Below are 25,509 nucleotides of genomic sequence, written 5' to 3'. Positions count from 1 at the left end.
GAGAGCCGGTTGGTGAGCGGAGAGAGCCGGTTGGTGAGCCGAATAGTGAGCGGAGCCGAGAGAGCCGGATCACCAGAAAGAGCCGGACTGGCCTGCCCAGTGCCCATCACTACACTCCGGCTCACAAGAGCGTGACTCCTCCCACACACGTGATCACGTGGCCGTGACGTCCCACGGGTCCTAGCGCTTTCAGTGTCCTTGTCTCTGCCGGATAATTCTCATGGACGGTCCTGATCGGCTAAGTCCTGGTACCCGGGAAGGGGAGGAGCCATGGATAGAGCAACACCCGAAGGTGATGGGGGGGTAATGTGCTCAGCGGCTGCGGCCATGTGTGGCGGTGTGTGTATAATACAGGGCTCCGTCTACACCTCCTCTGCAGTGACATCACTGGGCCCCGCACTGTGACAGCCACATTCTCCAATCTTCCCAGTGGGACAGACGGGTGCCTCTGCTCACCATCAGCGTGCTGCGGCACATGCGCTGTGTGGGCGAGGATGCCGGCGTGTGCGCGCTCCGGGGGGGGGATCTCGCCTGGTGTCTGTAGTCGGCTCCTGCCGTGTCCATCCCAGGCGCAGAGTTCCGGGAGCCCGGAGAGCAGGATACGCAGCCCTATACGCAGCCCTATACGCAGCCCTATACGCAGCCCTGTCGTCATGTGATTGACCTGTAAGGGTCAGACATTATAGAGGCGTACAGATCCCATGAAGGAGCCGTGTGTCCCACTCCCGGCTCATCACCTTATAACGCCTACGACCTCGGTCAGACAAGCATTGCGCGTTATATAGGGGTGCACGGGCTTTGTGCCAGTGAGTGGAGCAGTGCTCTGTGACCTACTTCTGTGTGGAGCCACTATTAGGGCTCCTTTCTACTTGTGAGATAAACGTCTGTGTCTCGCATATGGAAACCAAGCTGTGGCGCTGGCACTTTGGAGCGGAGCGTGCGGCCGCATAGCAATACATGGAGCTGCACGCTCCGCTCCAAAGTGCTGGCGCCAGAGCTGGGTTTCCACATGTGAGACACAGACGTTTATCTCGCAAGTGGAAACAAGCCCTAAGGGTCACTCTTGTCTCCCTAATAAACCAGTGAGTGCCCGCCGCATACTGAACACAGTGCCCCACCGTCCTGCTAATCCATGGGCCTAATAATGCAACAGAGGGGTGTCCATCAGGGGTGTTGATGGCCGCTCATTACAGGACAGGTAAAGGGCTCGTCCAGACTCTGTGACTGCAGACTGCCTAGTCGTATTCTCCGTGAGTGGTCGCGTCTACACAATTTTAATTCTTGTGGTCAGGTGCGGACTGGACTCACTTGCAAAGATGGCAGCAAGTCAGCTTGTGGCCACAAGTATGGAAGTCTTACACATGGGGTCACATCGGGGACACCGGGGAATCGGGACTGCAGACCATGTAGAGAGCCGCCGCTGCAGCAGGCAGAGACCGTCAGACAGCCTGACGGACATTAAGCCCTGGGGTCTCTGCCTCTTCTGCTCCATATTGACTTCTTTGATCATCAGAGAAAAATAAAATAAAGGACTCATGTTATTGGAATTTTTTTTTTTGCAGTTCAAGGAGATGAAGATGATGGACGGGGCAGAAAGTACCCAAGTTTATACAGCATTTCTTGTGTACATGGATCTCCTAGAAGGTAACCTGTGTTAGCATTAAAAGGGTTTTCTAGGATGAAAGGACCCTGTCAGCTTCCCGCCACCATGTATGCTCCCTGTTCGCTTCCATCAGCACATATGCTGATGGTCTCCATGGTGACCCCCGGTCGCAAGATGGCTGCGGGGTCCTGCAGGGAAGGTGGCTTGTGAGCACCTGCTAATGTCAGTAGCTAATACACCGCCTTCCCTGCCTGTCAGATGCTGCTCTGATGCTCTGCAGTGCAGAAGTATTACAGAGTATCAGATCAGCGACCTGTCGCTGTCCTATTCTGGGACAATGTAAATCCCCAAATAAAGAACACAAAAAAAATTAATCCAATAAATACATCTATTTCTGTAAAACAAATAAACACAATAAGGGTCTCTGCACAAGTTGCGGATTTGCCTGCAAATCCGCAGCAGTTTTCCATGCGTTGTACAGTACCATATAAACCTATGGAAAACCAAATCCACAGTGCACATGCTGGGGAAAATACCACGCAGAAACGATGCAGTTTATTTTCCGCAGCATGTCAATTCTTTGTGCGGATTCCGCAGCGTTTTACACCTATTCCATAATAGGAATCCGCAGGTGTAAAAACGCTGGCAAAATCGCCACAAAAACTGCAGGTAAAACGTAGGGCGTTTTTAACTGCGGATTCTGCAACGTGGGCACATACCCTAAGAGTACACATATTTGGTATCACCGCATCCGGAATGACCCGACCTATAAAACTGCCCCACTAGATAACCCCTTAATCGAACACCGTAAAAAAAAAAAAAGGCAAGGATAAATAAAAAGTGAGGCAAATAACTTGTTTTACCATCATACGCCCGAACAAATAGTGCAATAAAACGCGATCAAAAAGATGAATGTAAATGCAAATAGTTTCTCTGAAAACATGATCTTGTCCCACAAAAAAACAAGCCATTATACAGCTCCATTAGCAGAAACATAAAAAAGGTATAGCTCTTAGAATAAAGTGATGCAAAAATATTTTTTTCTATAAAATATTTTTTATTATGTAAAAGCGCCAAAACATAAAAAGGCTATAAATGAGGTATCGCTGTAATCGTACTGACACGAAGAATAAAACTGCCTTATCAATTTTACCATACGCGGAACGGTATACAAAAAAAAGAAACAAAAACAAAAAACAATTTCTGAATTGCTGGTTTTTGATAATTCTAACTCCAAAAAATCGGAATAGAAAGCGATCAAAAAAATATTGTGTGCCCGAAAATGATGCCAATAAAAACAACAACTTTCCCCTTAAAAAACAAGTTCTTACATGACACTGTCGGCCGAAATATGGAAAAATTATAGCTGTCTAAATATGGCGATGCAAAAACTAGTTTTTGCAATAAAAAAGTCTTTTAGTGTGTGACAGCAGCCAAACATAAAATTCTGGTATCACTGTTCTCACACCGACCTGAAGAATAAAGTTGCCTAATCACTTATACCAGGCAAGGATTGGCGTAAAAATAAATAAAACCGATTCTTCACCTGCTGTTGATTGTTCATGTTGCCTCCCAAAGATCGCATTAAGGCTCGGCGCACATTTATCCTGCACTGAGCGCTTACACCGGGGTTTTCGTGTAACTGTCTGAAATACGTGATTCAGACGAAACCTCTGGCGGAAGATTCCCTCTAATGAGGCAGATGGAGGAACTGTGGATGCCATCCGACCTATGATCAGGCGGTGTACATCTTTTTATGATTGTATAAAAGCCCAGTTGACCGCAGTTTTGTGCACTTCTAAAAAGGACACCACTGAACAGAGGTAAGACGGAGTCCAGAGTAAATCTGCTGCCTCAATATAGTGAATGGATCCCTCCAGGGTTTCATCTGTCACGTCACTCTGAGATTTAGATGGAAACCTCACAGTTAAGTGCTCGGTGTAGAGCGCCGCATAAATGTGATCCTAAATGTTATGTAAGATGTTCCCAGTAAAAGCTTCAACTCAATCCACACAAAAAAAGCAAGTCCCCATTCAGGTCCGTCATCTGTCAATGGAGGTATGGGGCTTCCATGTTACTGGTAGCACAAAGGCTCTGGAATAGCGAAATGGCTCCTCACCCTCGAAAAGAAATTCAGCAAATGCCCCCTTCCTTCTGAGCCCCAGTGTGCCTAATCCACATTTAGCGCCCACATGTTTGGCATTTCTGTAATAATGAGAGCCCTCCTAATTTACAGGTGCGTGTCTCCAGAAACATGAGTTGGGGATAATGTACTGGTCACTATAATGGCAGTTGCAATTTTCACTCAGCAACATCCACTGATGGTTTCTGGAAAACACCTATGGAGTCAAAATCGTCACTACACCTGTAGATAAATTCTCAAAGGGGGTTAATTTTTAAAATAGGGTAACTTGAGGTGGATTCTGCTTTTCTAGCACTTAGGGGCTCTTTATATGGTGTCCACAAACTATTCTAGAAAAATCTCTCCAGGAGGCAAATAGCGTTCCGTTCCTCCCGAGTCTCTCCGTATGGCTAAACAGTACTGTACAGCCACATATGGGGTACTTCTACATTCAGTAGAAATTGTGGGACACATTTTGATGCCATTTTACCCATTTCTCTTGTATGAAAATGTCAAATTTGGGGCTAACACAAACTTTATGGTAAAAAAGTAAATTATATTTTCTTCACTGCCCAATGGTACAAAAGTCTGTGTCACACCTGTGGTGTCAATATGATCACTGCACCCCTAGATGAACTCATTGAGAGGTGGAGTTTGTAAAATGAGGTGACTTAGGCTACTTTCACACTAGTGTCGGCAACAACCCGTCGCTGTGCGTCGGGCCGAGGTTCCCGACGCTAGCGTGGTCTCCGCCGCACAACGTGGGCAGCGGATGCATTTTTCCCACGCATCCGCTGCCCCATTGTGAGGTGCGGGGAAGTGCGGGGAGGTGGGGGCGGAGTTCCGGCCGCGCATGCGCGGTCGGAAAAAGCGGACCGTCGGGAGCAAAAAACGTTACATGTAACGTTTTTTTCTCCCGACGGTCCGCTACCACACGCCCAAGCGTCGCAAAACGGACGCGACGTTTTGCAATGCGTCGCAAATGCGTCGCTAATGTTAGTCTATGACGAAAAAACGTATCCAGCAAGAACTTTTGCTGGATGCGTATTTTCGGCAAAACGAAGCATTTGCGACGTATTGCAGTTAACGCTAGTGTGAAAGTAGCCTTATGGGGGGGTTCTGCCAGTGAGACATTGCACCCTCAAAACAGTGCAGCAAAATCTGCACTGTAATATGGTAAAACAGAAGAAAATCCTGCTCAACAAACTAGTGAACAAACTTCTTTCTTCATTCACATTGATGTCGCATATGTAACTTACAACGCTGATGCTGTTTTATCTTCTGAGCACGTTTGGTGAATAAAAAAAGAAGTTTGTTCACAAGTTATTTGAGCTGGGTTTTCTTGTGTTTTGTGATTGCTCTACGCCTTGACACAGCGTTTCCTGTGCTCCGAACACCTAAGGACATCTATTACTGTCTGGACTTATTTCTGTTTCAACTGTAATATGGTGCCCTTTCCTTCTGAGCCGTGCCTCAAAAGTAGTTTTCGACCACATTTGGGGTATCTGTTTACACAGGAAAGATTGCACAACAAATTGTATAGCGCAATTTATCCTGTTGCCCTTATGAAAACGCAAAACTTGATGCCAAAAATAATTTTTGTGGGAAAAATGTGATTTTTTTAATTTTTTTTTTATTTTTTATGGCTTAACGTTATAAACCTCTGTGAAGCATCTGGAGGTTCAAGATGCTCACCACACATTTTGATAAGTTCTCTGAGGGATCAAGTTTCCAAAATGGTGTCACTTGTGGGGGGATTTCCACTGTTTAGGCACATCATGGGCTCTACAAACACGACATGGCATCTGCTAATTCCAGCAAATTTTTCATTAAAAAAGTCAAATGGCGCTCCTTCCCTTCCGAGCCCTGCCGTACGCCCAAACAGTGGTTTTCCTCCCTCATGGGGTACCGGTGTATTCAGGAGAAATCGCACAACAAAACGTTTGGTCCATTTTCTCCTGTTGTTCTTGTGAAAGTAAAACATATTAGGTCTATAGTACATTTTTGAAAAAAAAGGAAAATGTTTATTTTTTCCTCCCATGTTCCATTTATTGCTGTGAAGCACCCGAAGGGTTAATAATCTTCTTGAATGGGGTTTTGAGCACCTTGAGGGGTGCAGTTTTTAGAATGGTGTCACTTTTGAGTACTTTCTGCCATATAGGCCCCTCAAAGTCCCTTCAAATGTGAGGTGGAGCCTAAAATAAAAATGGTTCTCTAACTTTTGTTGTAAAAATGAGAAATCGCTGCTCAACTTTTAACCCTTCTAACTTCCTAACAAAAAATAATTATGTTTCAAAAATTGTGCTGATGTAAAGTAGACATGTGGGAAATGGTATTAATTAACTATTTTGGGTGACATAACTCTCTGATTTAAGGGCATAAAAATTAAAACTTTGAAAATTATAAAAGTTTCAAAATTTTTCACAGATTTCTGATTTTGTTTTCACAAATAAACGCAAGTTATATCGAAGAAATGTACCCACTATAATAAAGTACAATATGTCATGAGAAATCATTCTCAGAATCACTGAGATCCCCATTGAAGTGTTCCAGAGTTATTACCTTATAACGTGGCAATGGTCAGAATTGGAAAAAGTGGCCTGGTCAGGAAGGTGAAAACCGGCTTGAGGGTGAAAGGGTTAAGTTGCTCATAATTGGGGCCCAGTTATCCATTGGTCAGGTGCGGAGTGGCAGCCTGTCACACACAGACAGAAGAGAGGTAATGGCGGCCTGCGATGCCTCTTGCTCAGCAGCCGCCTGTCTGTTTGCAGACACACATGTTCCTCTCTGACAGAAAACGTGTCCTGTGTGTTGTAGTGAGGCCAGCTATACCTTGAATTCCTCCTCAGAAATGTATTACAGGGAGGGATTTTGCTCTGTAAATTGTATATTTTCTACCACTAGGCTATGAGCTCTTGTGTTGCTTACTTGCACCATCTTTTACTTGTACATCTTTTTATTTTTGTGTAGTAAGGAACTGGAACGACGTGCAGATCCTGAGCTCACCAGAACTTCATCTCATTTACTTGTGTGGGAAAGAAAAAGATGACGACAGTGCTCCTCAGGTCATAATCCCCACACCAGTCAGCACGTCGTGCAGCCATGGCAGGTACGCTGTCTAGCTACAAAGCTATCATTGTGCCTAAGGTCCCGTTCAGTACTTAGTCAGTATTTTATCACTTTGTAAGTCAAAACCAGGTGAGGAACAATCAGAGGACAAATATAATAGAAACACGTCACCACTTCTGTATTTATCACCCATTTCAGGTTTTGGCTCACACATACTGATGTAAAATACTAACCAAATACTGCTCGTGTGAATGTGGCCTTATTAGTGAAGACATATTGTATGTAGAACCAGTATTTCATCAGATGATGATATTGGCTACCTATGTCAGAGGAACACTTGTTATGGTATGTGTCCACAGTCCGGTTTACATCCGGATTAGCTGCGGATTGAACGCTGCATTCAACCGCAGCGTTCAACCCGCAGCGTTCACATGTTACAGCATAGTGGAGGGGATTTTATGAAATCCCATCTCCACTGTGTACGAACACGGACCCGGCAGCCCTGCATTTATGGACATGCGGTGCGTCTTTTTAGACAATGCTCCGTTGCCGCAAGGTAAATCACAGGGCCCTATGCATAGGGTGTGGAGATTCCGGATGTGTGCAATGAACACATCCGGAATCACCGCTCGTACAGAAGGGGGCGGCGCTTTGGGCGGAGCTGGTGTTTCGCTCCGTCCAAAGCGCCATAAATCCGGAAAGTGGACACGCACCCTTATGGTTCCTTAGCTGTGGTGAAATTTTTAATGCTTTCTCTATAGTATGATTATGTGCATTTGCACTTTCATAAGGGCAATAGTGACTGTAACCATTAAAGTACCACTTCATTTTTTTTTAAAATTATTTCACCATCGGTTACGTATCAGTAATGTATGTTCCTCCATTTGTAGTAAAATACTTACTGTCCAGCATCTTCTGCTGTTCCCAGCACCGATCTGGTCATCTTTTGCACCTCATGACCGGAGTTGTGACCTGCTGGATCAGTCTAGCGTTTGCTGGGCAGACCAGAAATCACTTCTGAGGGCTCATACCCATCACCGTAAAAAAAAGAAAAGGTCCGATTTTGGTCCAGAAAAGTGGGACGAGTGTCATGCGATTTTTCATGCAAGTACAATACGATTTTTAACACCTAACATTCGATTTACATCCAATTGGAATGCGATTTTAAAATGAGCATTTTCAAAGAGAAATTCTCTATGTAATCTACACACAGTTTTGCAAAGTAATTTATAGAGAGAGAGAGAGTTCAGATAGTTATACAAAAAGTTCAATATAAATATGTGAGTGAGAGATATAACCAGTGCTTTGTGTGTGTAGTTTATTGTACATGTTTTTTTTTTTTTATTAAATAAATTCCTTTTGGAAAAAAAATTGGCGTAGGATTCCCCAACATTTTATTAACCAGCAGGGGGAAAGCGGACATCTGGAGGCAGATATTTATAGTCTGGGATGGAGGTAATACCCATGGAGCTTCCAAGGCTATTAATATCAGCTCACAGCTGTATACATAGTTTTTACTGGTTTTTAAAATAGGGAACCCCCTAAAAAAAAAAAAAAATTACGTAGTGTCCCCCTATATTTTATAACAAGCAAAGGCTAGGCAGACAGCTGCGGGCTGATATTAATAACCTAGGAAGGGGCCATGGATATTTGCCCCCTCCCAGACTAAAAATATCAGCTCTCAGCCACCCCAAAAATGGCGCATCCATAAGACGCGCCAACTCTGGCACTTAGCCTCACTCTTTGCACTTGCCCTGGTGCGGTGGCAAGTGGGGTGATGGGGGGGGTTGATGACACCTTTTGTATTATCAGGTGACATAAAACCCAGAGGTTTGCAATGGAGAGGCTAACTAACTAACTATTGTATAAAAAACACACACCCAGAATAAAGTCCTTCAGTTGAAATAATGACACTGACTCCTTTATTAAATCTAAATTAAACCAAACCATCTATATTTGTGTCAACGCCCAATCCACTGAAATCAGTGTCCCCTGTAATAGAATTAAAATAATAACCATATTCCTCACCTGTCCGCTGAGAAGATAATCCATTTGTCCAGCGTCTGGCTCTGCTTCATCTAGATTGCAGGCTACATTGTTGCTTGATGCGACTATACAGCCTGCCATCCAGCAGTGACACTGATCTGTGCATGCTCAGAAAAAATAGGCCCCTAAAATGTAACGTTTAATAATCGACTAAAAGTAAAACACTCACAATTACACTTAAAAAATGTTGCTCTACCAGGTATGAGCCATCAGGCAAATACAAGTATAGACATTTAAATATCATGATCCAATACAGAAATATGTGGCTAGTCTCTCCCTAGAATGCCCTGAGAGTCACCCTACCTACCAGTGGAGGTTGGCACCCTAGTTGTTGATGTGCCCCCCTGAACGTCAGTAGCCCTGAAGGCCCTGGTGCACCCTTAACATACTAGGACATAAGGTAAAGAAACACACATACATCAATAGAACCATAAAAAAAACCCTTTATTGGGGAGACCGAGTAGCCTCGTTGGAGAAAAAAGTCCTAAACAATCAAGTCCTAAATAACAATATCTCGAAGCCCTGAAATGCTGTCCAATTGGTTGTATGTTGCTATTTCAGCCCTGTATAGGATAGAACCAAGGCGTATAATGATGTGCATATCAACACATCGATTGTACTCTATAGTCTGACACCTTTGAAAAAAGTACCATGTTTTCTACATGGAATCAATAAGCACGGCTATAAAGCTTCTATTTCAGAATTGCTACATGGTGGTCATGGACTTAAAGTTTATGTACTATCACATCCCTATTCTCCAAGCCATCAAAAATTTCTGAGAGTTGCCTTATTTGTACAGGGGGAAATAAAACACTTCAAAATCAAAGCCCTGCCCTTCATCCTATCTGAGAGTGTTCACCAAAGTAATAGCAGAGATGACCGCTCATCTTTGAGTTCAAGATACTCTGATTGTCCCATACCTGGACGACTTCCTAATTGTTTGGAAATCAGAGGAATATTGCGCAGCGCAGCTGGAAGGAGTCAGGAACATCTTAGAAAAGCTGGGCTGGATTGTGAATACACAAAAATCAAGACTAAGGCAAGGAAAAATTCAGTCCTTTTTAGATCGTATACTAGATTCGGAGATCCAGATTTGCCTCCTTCAAGAAGGGAGAAAAGACAGTGGTAACGCTGGTATCAGCAGCAGTGGACAATCGGAGAATGACATTGAGGAAGGTAATGTCATTGTTGTGGACTCTGACTTCCTGTATCCCAGCGGTGCTATGGGCCCAGTTGCTTACAAGACAGCTTCAATGGGAAATATTGTCAGCGCAAAAACAATTTAGAGGGCATTTGGAAGGAAGCGTGATTCTTTCGTCTGTAACCAGAAGTTCCCTCTCATGGTGGATAGGCAGGAAAAATCTGTAATCAAGCGTTCCATGGATGCCCCAAATAAGCGCTACTATTACCACAGACACAATCAGGACTGGTTGGGGGACACATCTGAGAGATCAGGCAGTACAGGGTTCATGGTCATTTTATGAGAGAAGGAAGTCTTCTAACCTAAAGGAGCTATGGGCAGTGGACAAAGCACTAATAGGGTTCCTTACATCCCTCACGTCCGTATTATGTCAGACAATCATGCTACAGTGGCGTATATCATTCACCAGAGGGGAACAAGATCTTACTCCCTAATGAAAGCAGTAAAAGATCGTTTTCAACAGGCTGGTCAACACCTTCTTTCCCTCACAGTGTTACACATAAAGGGGATAAAGATCGACAGGGCAGACTTCCTAAGTCACAATAGACTAAGGCAAGGTGTATGGGTCCTGAATTCCACTTGAGGTGTGTCAGCAGATAGAAGATAGATCTGTTCGCAATCAAGGAGAACAGAAAATTGGAGAGGTTCTGTTAGTTGAATCAAAGAGAAAGCTCTCGTGCTGTAGATGTCCTTCAGATCTCTTTGGATTTCAGGATAGCATATGCATTTCCTCCAATAGTTATGATTCCAACGGTCTTGTGGAAGATCAAGGAAGATCATGCGAGGGTGATATTGATAGGTCCATTTTAGTCAAATAGACCATGGTTTTCCTTTGAGACTAATGTCAGTGTCTGATCCATGGATCTTGCTGGAGATTTAGGTCCTACTCACTCCGGGAACAATCTGTCACTCTCAGGTGAAAGGTTTCCATCTGACATCCTGGAATTTGAAAGGGCACTGTTTGGGCAAAAAGTGTTTTCTCCAGGATTAGTTTCCACCTAATGAAAGAGTAGGAAACAAGTAACAAAAAGATTTATGGCAGAACTTGGAAAAAGTTTTAGACTTTTCAGGGGAAAAATTAGGGGAAGGTCCCAATTAAAGCCATTAGAACTTCTCCAGAAAGGGTTAGAGCTTGGATTAGCTACTAGTACCCTTAAGGTTCAGCTATCAGCCGTTGGAGCATTATATGATTGTAACCTGGCAGCTAACAGGTGAATATCAAGATTCATCAAATCTAGGCCAGTCCCTAATCCAAGAATTCCTCCTTGGAATCTAAATTTGGTTCTTGAGGCGCTAAACCAAGGGTCCATTTGAACCTTTGCAAGAATCATCAGTTAAGGAATCTTACCCTGAAAGCAATAATATTGGTAGCACTGACCTAGGCTCATATGGTTAGTGATATCCAAGCCTTATCAGTGAACTCTCCTTATACTTAAGTTTGTGATGATAGGCTGGATCAGGTCTCAACACTATTCTTACCTCCCCCAGGTAGCTATTAGATTTCAGAGGAGTCAGGAGATCATACTACCTTCCTTCTGTAATAATCCTAGAAACCTAGACAGTCTAGATGTCAGGAGAGCATTGATAGACTATATGTCCCTATCAAGTCAGTGGAGAAAGAGCCAGTCCTTGTTCGTTGTCTTTCCAGCTGCCAGGCAGAGGTGTAAGGTGTTGAAAAGTACCATAGCAAAATGGATTAGGGATGCTATTACCGTTTATACTCGAGTGTAAGCCGACCCTCCCTAATTTTGCCCCCCAAAAATTGGAAAACTTAATGACTCGAGTATAAGCCTAGGGTGGGAAGTGTAGCAGCTACTGGTAAATTTAAAAAATAAAAATATATACCAATAAAAGTAAAATTAATTGAGACATCAGTAGGTTGTGTTTTTGAATATCCATATTGAATCAGGAGCCTCATATAATGCTCCATACAGTTCATGATGGGCCCCATAAGATGCTCCATACAAAATACGCCCCATATAATGCTCCATACAGTTTATGATGGGCCCCATAAGACGCTCCATACAAAAATATGCTCCATGTAATGCTACTGCAATAAAAAAAAAATGACATACTCGCCTCTCGTCGCTGCCTGCTGCTCCTCACCGTCCTGTCTCTCTGCAGTGACTGTTCAGACAGAGGGCGGCGCGCACACTAACACGTCATGGCACCCTCTGACCTGAACAGTCACAGCCAGAAGACGCGGAAGACGGAGCGGCGCCCAGCGGTGGAATGGGGAAAGGTGAATATAAAATGCTCACCCTCGTCGTTATACTCACCTGCTCCCAGTGCGGTCCCTGGCAGCTTCTCCCGGACAGATGGGCGCCGGCACCTTCTTCCTCTGTTCAGCGGTCACTGGTACCGCTCATTACAGTAATGAATATGCAGCTCCACCCCTATGGGAGTGGAGCCCATATTCATTACTTTAATGAGCGGTACCACGTGACCGCTGAACAGAGGAAGAGCTGCCGGAGACCATCGGACATGCGGGGACCGCGCAAGGAGCAGGTGCGTATGTGACAGCCGCCACTCCCCCTCACCCACCAACAATGACTCAAGTATAAGCCGAGAGGGGTACTTTCAGCCTAAAAAAATGGGCTGAAAATCTCGGCTCATACTCGAGTATATACGGTAGGTTAGCTTACTACGCCTGTGAAGTTCCAGTTCCGGTGGGCTCATTTCACCAGAGCTGTCACGGCCTCCTGGGTGGAAAAGGTGGAGGTATCCAGAGACTACATTTGTAAGGCCTCAACTTGGTCCTCACCTTCAACATTCTTTAAGCACTACAGACTGGATCTATCCTCCTCTACTGACCTAACCCTTGGTAGATGGGAGCTGCAAGACGTGGTCCCTCCCTAAGGTAATTTGTTTTTCTATAAATAGGTTTTCTATGTGATTCAGGTCTGGAAGAAGTGCAGGCCACTCTTTTTCAGGTACCCCGTACTCCAGAATTTGTTCGCTAATGTTGCGACCTCGACTAGCTGTATTATTGTCATCCATGAAGATGAAATTGGGTCTGTGTTGTTCGTGCAGAGGCACAATGACTAGATTGATGATGTTGTTAAAGTAGTAGGAGCTTGTCAGGTTCACAAAGTGTAGGGTAGTTCTGTATTCATTAGACACACATGCCCACACTGTACCATCACCAGAGGATCATATGGTGACAACAATGGCTGATGTGTAGTGCTCTCCTTGAAATCTGCAATATCGCTGCCATCATTTTTGCTCAGTGTGAACCGACTTTCATCAGTGAACAGCACCAAGGCCCGCTGATCCTTTGTCCAACGTAAATGCTCCCTGGCCCATGAAGGATGACCCATGTGCCTGGTGGTGTGTCCAGGTGCACTTGCACGTCATCTAACATGCAAACAACGCTGATATAAACGGTTTTGAATAGTCTGATGTGACACTTGGATGCCTCTCACCTCCCTTAAATGTGCCTGGAGCTATGTGGCATTCATCATCCGGTTCTGAAGGGCATTGTTCACAATGAAGCGTTCATCGGAGTAGGATGTGGGGAAATTTCCAAATTGGGGAGAACCCCAAATAAACCCTCATGAGAAGACCATAAAATTTAACTTTTATTTCTATTAATTAAAATAAAGTGGGTAGCAAAGAGTATAAAACATTTTGTTTCTAATGTCTCAAAATTCTGCAGTTATTTTATGCAGTATTCCTGCTAATTTATATTTATAAAGTGTATAGCACCCGGTATGCTAATACATATTGGCAGAATAGGACAACAGATTTTATCACCAGCGTCCCCCAACACGTTTCACCACGCTAGCGGTGTCATCAGGGGATGGGACATAGGCTTCGTGGAGATGTGGTGAAAGGATATCCACTTCTCTGCCATTCTGTGACTCTCCCAGCCTCTCTGTACTTCTGTTGCAATCGGCTGATGACTCTCTCTAAGCTCAGTGACCACTTCCATCTGAGAGCATCCTGCTTGAAGCCTCGCAATGGATAGGTACTGTTGATCATTTGGGTCTTCTTGGTCTCATTATGTCCTAATGTGAACAGCATGATGAGGAGGACTGTTTAAATTGAACCCTGACATTTATTGGGCAATTCATGGATCAAATACCTATTGTGAATTTTGCCTTGTGTGCACTGGCTGGTCTAAATGTGGGGTTAAAAAAAAAACTGCATCTACTATTAGCCGACCAATAAACAATAGTCATCATGTCCTGCAATATACAATGGGGAAAATAAGTGTTTGATACGCTGCCAATTTTGCAAGTTTTCCCACCTACAAAGAATGGAGTGGTCTGTAATTTTTATCGTAGGTATGCTTCATCTGTGAGAGACAGTCTAAAAATAAAAACCAGAAAATCACATTGTATGACTTTTGCATAATTTGCATGAATTAAGTATTTGATACAATAGAAAAAGAACGTAATATTTGGTACAGGAACCTTTATTTGCAATTACAGAGGTCAGACTTTCCTGTAGTTCTTGACCAAGTTTGCAGACACTGCAGCAGGGATTTTGGCCCACTCCTCCATACAGATCTTCTAAAAATGTTGTATCATTTTAAATAATTAATGTACTCTAAAAAGGATTATGTTCATAGTTTCATATTCCTCTGTGGGAAGAGGGCTTCATTTTTTTTATTATTTCCATCTCATATAGTGATATGTTCCAGAGTTTATTCCCCCCCCCAGCAGCCTCTGCTTTTGTCATAGAAGGCGCTGCCAATGCAGCTTTAATCAGGGCTTAGTACATAGTGAGCAGGGCGTAACCACAGCTCGGCACTGACAGCCGGCTCACCAGTATACTAGCATAGAGTCTGCTATCAGTCAGTGCTGCACTTTATGTACATGCTCAGTAGTGACCAGTGCTGTGGAGTCAGAGGTGAGATGAATCTGTGCTACACTTTATGTACATGCTCAGTAGTGACCAGTGCTGTGGGGTCGGAGGTGAGATGAATCTGTGCTGCACTTTATGTACATGCTCAGTAGTGACCAGTGCTGTGGGGTCGGAGGTGAGATGAATCTGTGCTGCACTTTATGTACATGCTCAGTAGTGACCAGTGCTGTGGAGTCAGAGGTGAGATGAATCTGTGCTACACTTTATGTACATGCTCAGTAGTAACCAGTACTGTGGGGTTGGAGGTGAGATGAACTTGTGCTGCACTTTATGAACATGCTCAACAGTGATGAGCGAGTATGCTCGGGTGGTCTGCGAGTATTTGTGAGTGCTTGGAGATTTCATTTTTGTTGAAGCAGCTGGATGATTTGCGGCTGTTAGCCTACTTAAATACATATGGGGATTCCTTAGCAACCAGGCAACCCCCACATGTAATCAGGCTGTCTAGCAGCCGTAAATCATGCAGCTGCCTTGACAAAAACTAAATCTCCAAGCACTGACAAATACTCGGAGACCACCCGAGCAACGAGTATACTCGCTCATCACTAATGACCACTGCTGTGGGGTCGGAGGTGAGATGAATCTGTGCTGCACCTTATGCACATTATCTCCGTAAGATAAATAGACATGCTGCAGTCTAGAAAGATGCGCAGCATGTGCGTATACGTAGATCTGTCACCTGCGTCTTTGAACGCATAGTGGAGACGGTGTACAGCTGCAGCATCCATTCCACTATGCTGTAACATCTGGCGCTGTGGATTGGATGCTGCAGCTGTACACAGCATCCAATCCGCATCAAATACTGAGCGTGGAAACATACCCTAAGGGTTAGTGACATGCAGTGATTTCACCAGGCTGTCACTTGTGTCTATGTGCAGTATTTTGAGAGATTACTGTATATTAGGGGTCCCCAGCTGTGGCTCATTGGCCCCTTATTTGGCTCATGACTATCTGGTCAAGAGATTGCCACCCTTAAATGCAATCTGTCAGCAGGTTCTTGCTATGTAATCTGAGGATAGTAAGAGATAGGGGCTAAAACATAGATTTCAGTGCTGTCACTTATCAGGTTGTGTGCCATTGTTTACTTACAGTGAAGGTTTTAACACCAGGACATTATCATTGCTGTGACTAGCTGGCGTGCGGGCACTCATCCGAACATACCACCTCCTGTGATGAGCAGCTCACTGTCTATAGACTATGTACATACAGAGCCTGGTGTGGGCCGGAGCAGATTTCTCAGATCAGCTACATCTAAGAACCCTGATCGTGTTACAGCTGCTGCACCCAGTAAACTAAGTGATACATCTCTGGATTCAAGGTTTCGGTCCCTACATCATGCTGCTCTCAGATGAGACCTAAGATAGAAATAAAATGAGCATATACCCTGCTATTAGTAAGTAAAAAGCAGTAATGCATATAAATAACATAGGGTACTTAGTAAACACTGTTTTTGATTAAAAAAAAGTGTAAAGGCCATCCCACCAGCGCCAAGGCGTACCCAGTTGGGACAGTTCTCTCCTTTAGTATTAAAACCTTATCATGTTTCAAAAATGACCTCAGTGTGAATAAGGGCCAAGCAGGACCGGGGCCGACTATGGACACCCAGCCTTGGGAAGCCATATAAACGTAATGCCCAGCTTTGTTTGAGCTACATAAGAAAGCTTGGGGGCCCTGCTGGAGATGCTATTCCTTGATGTGCTGCCGTCCAGGAGTGTGACGTGTTTGATGGGCACACTCCCTCGCCTTCCAGCTGCGGAGTGACAATACTTCTTTATTACTAGGGTATAGCTGATAGATTCCGTTTCACACCATCTATTATTTTTGTCTGATACATGTAGTGCATGCTCCATTGCTTACCTGTAAAAAGGAGAACTTTGCCAGCTATATACATAATGTATGTGTCGCTCAATTTGGTGACATTTTAACTTTAACTCCAAATTTCCATGAAAGCTTTGAATTTCCGTAGACACTTCTACATTTGCAGCCACACAAGTGCGCGATTGTTCAGGATCTTCCCTGGGGAACGGCTTCCTTTCATTTCTTACAGTCCCTTGCACAAACGCTCTGTGGTGTGTATAGCTCCTGTGTCCGTTGTCTGTCTTTGCATATTCAGGAGTTTTAGGAAGAACAGGGCTGGAGTGGAGGCTCTGGTGTTCTTATGCTCGGCTATAGAGCCATTACTGTTCCCATGAATGTCTTCTATTCAGCTGCATTGTCAGGTTGTATTACACATAAGGGCAGAGCATGTCCCTTTTTATTCCAATACTGGGCATTTTAAAGGCATTCACTTTCTGAAAAATAGGATTCAAGAGGAAATCAGTTTAGTGTGCCAGTGCTTTTCTACAATAAGGCAAAGTAGAGTGCACAAAGCACCCATTATAATATGTAGTAATGTGCTCCGTGTATTGGCTATAACACCAGACCGATCATGCTGTTTGTAGAGGTTTAACCCTTTCGCGCCACAGCCTATTTTTGCCTTCGTGACCGGGCCAATTCTTACAATTCTGACCACTGTCGCTTTACAGTTATATGAAAAAGTTTGGGCACCCCTATTAATCTTAATGTTTTCTAAAAAATTTTTTTTTTTGCAACAGCTATTTCAGTTTCATATATCTAGTAACTGTTGGACACAGTGCAATAAACCTCATTTCAAGGCAGAAACATTACTGTGTCCAACAGTTATTAGATATATGAAACTGAAATAGCTGTTGCAAAAAAAAACAATTTTTATAAAATATTAAGCTTAAGATTAATAGGGGTGCCCAAACTTTTTCATATAACTGTATGAGGTTATAACTCAGAATCAGTGGGATACGTTGAAGAGTTACAGAGATTTGTTTTTGCGTGACATATTATACTTCATGATAGTGGTAAAATTTGTTCAACATGATTTGCGTTTATATCTGAAAATATCAGAAATTTGGCTAAACTTTTGAACATTTCACAATTTTAAATTTTTTTATTTTTTTGCTTTTAAACCAGAGTTACCGTATATACTCGCGTATAAGCCGAGATTTTCAGCCCATTTTTTTTTAGGCTGAAAGTGCCCCTCTCGGCTTATATTCGAGTCACCCCCACCAGTCTGTCTCCCGTCACCCCCACCGGTCTGTCTCCCGTCACCCCCACCGGTCTGTCTCCCGTCACCCCCACCGGTCTGTCTCCCGTCACCCCCACCGGTGTGTCTCCCCTCTCCCCCGGTCCGTCTCTCTTCCCCAGGGGTGTTTTACCCCTTCCTTCCCAGCTGCAGTGGCGGAGCAGCTCGATCCTAGCATGTATGGAGTCCCGGCGGTAGCGGCGTGCTGGTAACCCATGGAGCAAGTGGTAGCGGCGGAGCAGCGCCGTCGTGTCATATATGGAGTCCCGGAGGTAGCGGCGTGCCGGTAACTTATGGAGCAGCAGTCGGCAAGGCAAGCGCTAGCCGTACGGCAGGTGGAGGTTGCGGGTGAACTGTATTATCTGTGAAGTTGGGGTCATCTCAGGGAGCACACCCTGCATTATCATTGTAATGCAAAAATTTGTGGATGGCCTCAAAATGTTACAGGTCATAGTCATGGGGAACACTTGAGAACTCGCCACCTCTCGTAGCATCCTTTTCCACTTATTGATCAACCTCACTTTCAAAAAAGTTATTTCTAATATCTAATCTGTATTTTCTCCCTTTCAGTTTAAATCTATTTGCTTCTCGTGTTTCCATGTGCAAATGAGAATAAGGATGATCCCTCTACACTATGACATCCCTTCAGATATTTGCAGACAGCTATTAAGTCTCCTCTTAGTCTTCTTTATTGCAAGCTAAACATTCCAAGATCCTTTAACCGTTCCTCGTAGGACATATTTTGCAGTCTGCTCACCATCCTGGTAGCTCTTTTCTGAAGTTGCTCGTAAAATGTGACCAGAACTGGACACAGTATTCCGTAATTAGGACTAGTGAGAAATTTTTTCATGTATGCAGTGTTTGTGTGTACCAAATTTTACTATCCCTAATCTAGTCCTATCATCTAATCTAAATTACTTTTTATACAATTCTTTTTTTCACACAAAAGAAAAAACAACCGGATGCAGATTAGTGATGATCATCATTGACCAGTGCTCAACGGCTGTAGGACACAATGCACGGATGTGGTGCAAAAGGGGGATAAAATATAGGGGGAAAAAAATCTTGGAAAAAAACGAGTGCTGGTGCCTATCAGTGATTTGTGTCATTCATCAGCACTCGGCGGCTGCAGAGCTCACAGGTGGTGCAAAAAAGGATGACATTAGTAAGGAGGAAAAACAGCGAGCAAAGGTGCCGATCAGTGATCGTTTGGCAGCTGCAGGGCGCACAAACAAAGAAACTGCCAAAAAACGAGCAATCAAGTACTGATTAGTGCTTGGCTGCAGGAGGGGGTTAGAAATGGGGTGGGGAATGGGGTGCTTCAGGAACATCTTCTTACAGGAATCACAGCAACCCTAGCAGCGTTGATGGTATGGGCTTGGAAAAGTCTGTGGCACCACAAGACCCAGCAAAGCACGACAGAACAGCACAGTGACCACTCTGTAACGCGCCCAAGCCGGAATGAGGAAGTGCAGAGCAGCCACTGTGGGGTCAGATCGCGTCTGTGCACTTTGGTGCAATTGACATCATTGTCCGATCGCACATATCGGTGCTTGGACTTTTTTTTTTCCTGTATGTAAAAAACTAATTTTCATCAATGTTTTGCATCAGATTTTCATCAGCATTTAGTCAGTGTGTCAGTTTTTGCAAATGTTTCATCATCATCATCATCATCATCATCATCATCATTTTTCTTATATGTAAAATAAAAACTGATGAAGGTTTGCTAGCTTCTCCTAGCAGTTAGAGAAACTGTTTTTTTTTTTTTTTTATTACGGGCCAATATAGTAATCAAACAAGTAGGTGGCTCACTGTCATGAGTCATTATGGGATTTGTGGCCGCTCTGGGTCTGCTGGTCCAGCGAGAGTTAATGTCAGTCTCTTGTTGGCAGCTTCTTTCAGGCTGGTCAGCTGATGTTGGTTGGTAACCACTCCCACCTCCCTTTAAATAGTCACATGTCCCATCAGCTGATCATCGGTTATAGAGTTGCTTCAATGCAAACTAGTTTGGTGTGTGTAGCTCTCCTGTGACGGTGGTATTGCCGCTGCTGGAGTTCTGTTATCCTGGTACCGTTTACTTTGCTGCTGTGGAACGTAGCAGCAGATTCTGAGCTGTAGTCTTTCTGTCTGTCCCTTGTTTGTTTCTCTCCCTGTGTAATTAATATTGCCTGCAGTGGCAAGGCTAGCGTCCTTGCCAGCCAGTGCAATAGCCAGGGTTAGTAGAGGTGACTGCAGCGGGGTGAAGGACCTGCATAGGGCATTAGGTGAGAATAGGGACAGGCAAAGGTTGGTGCCAGGAGGTGTCCCATCCACCTCTCCCTACCGTTAGGGCCTTCCTCTCCTTTTATCACTATGTTGTACGTATATGTTGTGTTGTCTGCCGGACATACCAGTGTCTGTTCGTGACACGCGCCAGTTAAATAGTTAGCTTGAGAAAGGTGCTAGTTCCTCTGGAGCCAAGCATTGATCTTCTGTAGACCAACAGTAGACTGAGTGAAGGAACTGTGTGACACACTACAGGCCTTGATACAGCTGGATCTTGGTTGCCCCTGTTTGGGGGAATCCCATTCCTCTACCTGGACCTGTAAGCATTGAACATAGCCTATATTTCGGATGAAGGGTCTTCACCCAAAACGTTAATGTAATACTGTACTTACCGCGGTGTATCCGATGGATATGACATACTGACACCCTATTTGAAGCATCTCCAAGTGCCTTTAGGTGTGCAGTTCCTTCACTCTGTCTACTTTTTACAGGCCCATAGTTGTGCATTGGTGAGTTTGATCCGTGACTTGGATCAAAAATGTACGTCTCAGAGTGTCACCCATCCCAGCCTATCTGTTAAAATAAATAAGTTCACATATGTAAAACTCTGACGTCTGGATGAGGCTTTAGGCTCCACACTGTGTTTTTGCCCATGTTTATTGGTCCCATTGGGGCTTACATCCGCCCCTCCCCCCATAAAACTGAATTCGGCCAGTTTCCTGCAGACCTTTATTATTGTACTGTTCTACAGCCCTTCATCGAACAATCTGCCTTCTGTTACAGCCAAATATCTCACACTAGATGGTAGCCCAATTCTAACGCATCGGGTATTCTAGAATATGTATGTAGTTTATTTATGAAGATTTTAGAATAATGCAATTTATACACAGGATTCGGCCGGCCGGGCGCGACCAATTAGCGAAGCGTGGTTCAAATCCCGCACCAATTCGCGGCTGGACTGCGCCTGTCACTGATTGTTCGTGGCCGGCCACGTAGTATATAGCACAGCCACATAGTAAATAGCACTCCACGTAGTAAATAGCACTCCACGTAGTAAATAGCACAGCCACGTAGTAAATAGCACAGCCACGTAGTAAATAGCACAGCCACGTAGTATATAGCTCAGCCACGTAGTATATAGCTCAGCCACATAGTATCTAGCACAGCCCACGGAGTATATAGCACAGCCACGTAGTATATACCACAGCCCACGTAGCATATGACACAGCTAACGTAGTATATAACAGCGCACGCAGTATATAACACAGGCCACGTAGTATATAACAGCCCACGTAGTGTATAACACTGCCCACGTAGTATATAGCACAGCCCACGTAGTATATTGCACAGCCCACGTAGTATATTGCACAGCCCACGTAGTATATTGCACAGCCCACGTAGTATATTGCACAGCCCACGTAGTACATTGCACAACCCACGTAGTATATTGCACAGCCCACGTAGTATATAGCAATGTGAGCATCATATCCCTGTTAAAAAAAAAGAATTAAAATAAAAAATAGTTATATACTCCCCTTCCGTTGGCCCCCGGATACAGGCGATGCGTTTACCAATGCTCCTCGCTCGCTCCGGTTCCGAGAGTGGATTGCAGTCTCGCGAGATGATGAGGTAGCTGTCTCGCGAGACCGCTACATCATCATCTCGCGAGATCGCAATGCATGGAGCGGTCAGCGGAGCGTCGCGAGGAGCGGGAAAGGCCTGTTCTGGATCCGAGGGGCCGACGGACGGTGAGTATATAACGATTTTTTTTTAATTTATTTATTATTTTTAACATTAGATCTTTTTACTATTGATGCTGCATAGGCAGCATCAATTGTAAAAAGTTGGTCACACAGGGTTAATAGCAGCGTTAACGGAGTGCGTTACACCGCGGCATAACGCGGTCCGTTACCGCTGCCATTAACCCTGTGTGAGCGCTGACTGGAGGGGAGTATGGAGCAGGCACTGACTGCGGGGAGTAAGGAGCGGACATTTTGCCACCGGACTGTGCCTGTCGCTGATTGGTCGTGGCTGTTTTGCTGCGACCAATCAGCGACATGGGATTTCTGTTGCAGACAGACAGAAGGACAGACAGAAAGACAGAAGTGACCCTTAGACAATTATATAGTAGATTTTGACTCTTCAGTCCAGAGCACCTGCTGACATTTTTGTGCGTCTTCGTTCCTACGATTTCATCCATAGTTGAGTCGCTTGCATATGTTTCCATATAGAAAGTATGGCTTTTTGCCACAATCCTCCTATGAAGACCACTTCTGGCCAGTCTTCTGTGAACAGGAGATGAGTGTAGCTGGATCCCACTGGTTCAGTTCTGAGCTGATGGCACTGCTGGATATGAAAATTAGAAAGTTGAGTAAGCAGGATGTGTCTCAACATCTGCACCAAGTTTCCTTGGCCGACCGCGGCTTCTACAGTCCTCAGCGTTGCTCATCTCTTGGTGTCCTCAATATTTAGAAATACAGGCAGACCATCTTTTGATCATCCTACAATGGATCCTACATGGAGGCATCTGATTGGCGCCATATTTATGCTGTAGCAGAACAATAACCCCAAACCTACAGTCAACATTGGCAAGAACTGTCTTATGTGTGAAGAGAAACATGGAGTCCTGGAAGTGATGATAGAGCCCTGATGTCAATATATATATCAAAAAAAATGTGAATTTAGTTATATCTTTATTTAAAATTTTTTTTTTCTAAAAGCTGTTATTCCTAATAATAATAGTGTCTGGTGACTAAGAAATAGACTTTTATGGTCAGTTTGGGGTCTAGTAGGGTGTGGTGGTTTGTGTGTTGAAAACGGCATGAAGTGCCAGTTCATACAGCTTTACAGAATTCTAGGGTCTAGTATAACTGGCACAACACTGGATTCTGAAAGCTGATTTTTATACCTTGGATTTGTAAATGTCCTTGCAGCCTAGATTTTTCTTTTTTTGTATTTTTTTTTTTAATTTGTATAATTTGGGGTTAAAACTGTGTGCCTTGTTCATTAGCTAGTACAGCTTTATAGCAACATTATATTACTAGTCTATGAAGAACGGCTGTGCATTCTTTAATTAGAATTGGTACAAATTAAATTAGTTCTCTGTTTCCAGACCAATGTTTACCTGAATATGTGCCCCAGAGACCTTTTATCCTTTGTCCTTTTTACAAGGTACAGGCAGTATGACTGCTTGTGTTAATAGACGACCTGTAGGCAGTTTTACAGCAGATACTTTGGCCATAATCACAGACAGGGTCATTTTCTTTCATATCCATTTTTCCTAACCATTACCTTTGATCCATTGTTTCCCTGGATGTTTGCAAATTCTTGGCAAGTAACTGCTATACGGTGATAAAAAGAAAAATGTTCAAATATATTAAGCAAGAAATACATAAAAAGAAGCTTCTCCTTATGTTAAAGACTCCGTACAAGGACGTCTTGTAATTTGTTATATCGGATATGAATTCTATGTGCTCAAAATGTACAGTAATTATTGTAAGTTATTTTATTCTTATTTTTCAGAATTCAGCAGCTTCTGAAATTGAATCACACATCAGAGGAGAACCCAAAGGCTGACAATTCTGTTCTCTTAGCTATTGTGGAAACAGACTCAACAATAGTGTACTACAAATTGACAGATGGATTAGTAACACCAGATCCCCCAGATTTTGCTGAAGATGTGGACAATAAGCGGTGGAAAAAAAAGAAACTGAGGTTTTTACGCTAACCGAAAGTCTTCCTCTGTGGCGGATATAACTACTCTCCGCAGTGGGATTAGGGCGCTAGACGCACCTCGGGGCAGCAGTTTCTGGCCACAAGTTCTCATCCTGAAATGAGAAGATAAATTAGATTATGTAGGTTTGTGATACTGGAAGCCGACAAGAGCAGCTGGTAGTATTCATCACTGTTTGCGGCTGTTAACCGGATGAATTTCTAAGCGCTCTAGACTGAAGTCTTTAATACACTATGTGTAACAAATCTAGAAAGGGTCAAAAATATACGTTACGGCAAAAGAGGTTTTAATGGGGAATCTTTCTCTATTGGATTCTGCTAAATGATTTTTTCCATCTTTACAAAATGTTGTTGGATAGTGTTGATAAAAACAAGACTTTCAGCCATTCCTGAGAAAGTAACACTTTTATTTACTGCTTGTTGCCTAGGAAACTGACCACCACTGCTGTCTAACTTGTAAGCGCTGCACAAAAGCTGGTTGGGATTAGGAAATGGCTGTACGCTCCAGCGATACCAGTTGGCTTTAAAACAGTGCTTAAAATCTCAGTAGAAAAGCAGTTGTAAGCACTCTGCATGTTTGGCCACTGCTGCTAAACAGAAGCGGTGGTCGGTCACCAAGGAAACAAGCTGTATTCAAAATATATTAATATTTCAAGAAGTGCTACAAATTGCTTGTTTTTAGAGGCACTGACAATATCCATCTATTAAGATGGGAATATCCCATTACCTAGATATTGCCATGCTTTGATGTGCTGCCTGTAGCCAGTAACACAATCAGTTGTGTAGTATGTGCCTTTATCCTGATCACTGCATAGCCCAGTGCCTGGATTACAGTAGATGCATGTGGGGCCTTGTTTACATCTGCAGTGTGACCCTCACGGATAGCTGATGTCACAGTTCTCCGTCACATCCATACACCGCAAGCTCCACCTGGACCTGACACCTTAGTCGCATATAATGGCATCTCTGTGTTGACCTGTTTTTTTCTGTTTCTTGTTTTGTTTTTTTTACAAAAAAAAGACACTACTTGCTGCTGTTTTTTCTGTTAAATATGATAGAAAGATCCAGGTATTCCTCATAGAATATTTTATTTTTCCTTGATTTTTCTCTTTGCTTTGTTTTATGAAGCAGTAGTTACAGACTTTATGGATAAAGTTTATCAGATTTCCACCAATAAATATTATTTTAATGTTATTGCATTGTGCTACTGATATCATTGTGAAACCATGTGTTTTGTGAAAATGACTACACCATATCAAAGTAGGCTGGAGAAAAAATGGTGCAATAGGGAACTATCCTACAAACACTTAAAATTAAGAACGGCAGATTATGCTAACCTGATCCATAGAATTCTGTGCTTTAGCGTTGTGTTCAGCTGCTGCAGATCCACAGGTTGTCAGACCAATTGCAGTAAAGACCAGGAAGAATTTGTGGACTTGTTCGTGCTGCTGATTTTTGAAGACTCCAATTTAAGAAAGTTACATAGACATTAGGATTTTTTTCAA

General features: G+C 43.6%; 1 protein-coding gene and 1 long non-coding RNA gene across 3 annotated transcripts; one reads left to right on the top strand and one right to left on the bottom strand.

Annotated features, from left to right (window-relative positions):
- On the top strand, positions 1-25,198 carry TSEN15 (tRNA splicing endonuclease subunit 15). 2 transcript variants are annotated; one of them, XM_077278139.1, is made up of 4 exons: positions 1-292; positions 1,563-1,644; positions 6,696-6,834; positions 23,795-25,198. In XM_077278139.1, the coding sequence occupies exons 1-4, from the start codon at positions 221-223 to the stop codon at positions 23,997-23,999; spliced, it is 498 nt and encodes a 165-aa protein (XP_077134254.1). In that variant the 5' UTR covers positions 1-220; the 3' UTR covers positions 24,000-25,198. The 2 variants fall into 2 exon arrangements, with proteins under 2 accessions (XP_077134254.1, XP_077134256.1); XM_077278141.1 differs by lacking the exon at positions 1-292 and adding an exon at positions 461-666.
- LOC143788453 (uncharacterized) lies at positions 21,988-25,402 on the bottom strand. Its single transcript, XR_013218636.1, has 3 exons — positions 25,342-25,402; positions 23,564-23,613; positions 21,988-22,618 (listed from the first exon to the last, which is right to left on the bottom strand). It is a non-coding gene; the product is annotated as an uncharacterized LOC143788453 (long non-coding RNA).
- Between the last annotated feature and the right edge of the window lie 107 nt (positions 25,403-25,509).

This window comes from Ranitomeya variabilis, chromosome 8 (genome assembly GCF_051348905.1).
Source record: "Ranitomeya variabilis isolate aRanVar5 chromosome 8, aRanVar5.hap1, whole genome shotgun sequence".
Lineage (NCBI taxonomy): Eukaryota > Metazoa > Chordata > Amphibia > Anura > Dendrobatidae > Ranitomeya > Ranitomeya variabilis.
Note: the sequence above shows the minus strand (reverse complement) of the source record. Positions and strands in the feature narration are given on the sequence as shown.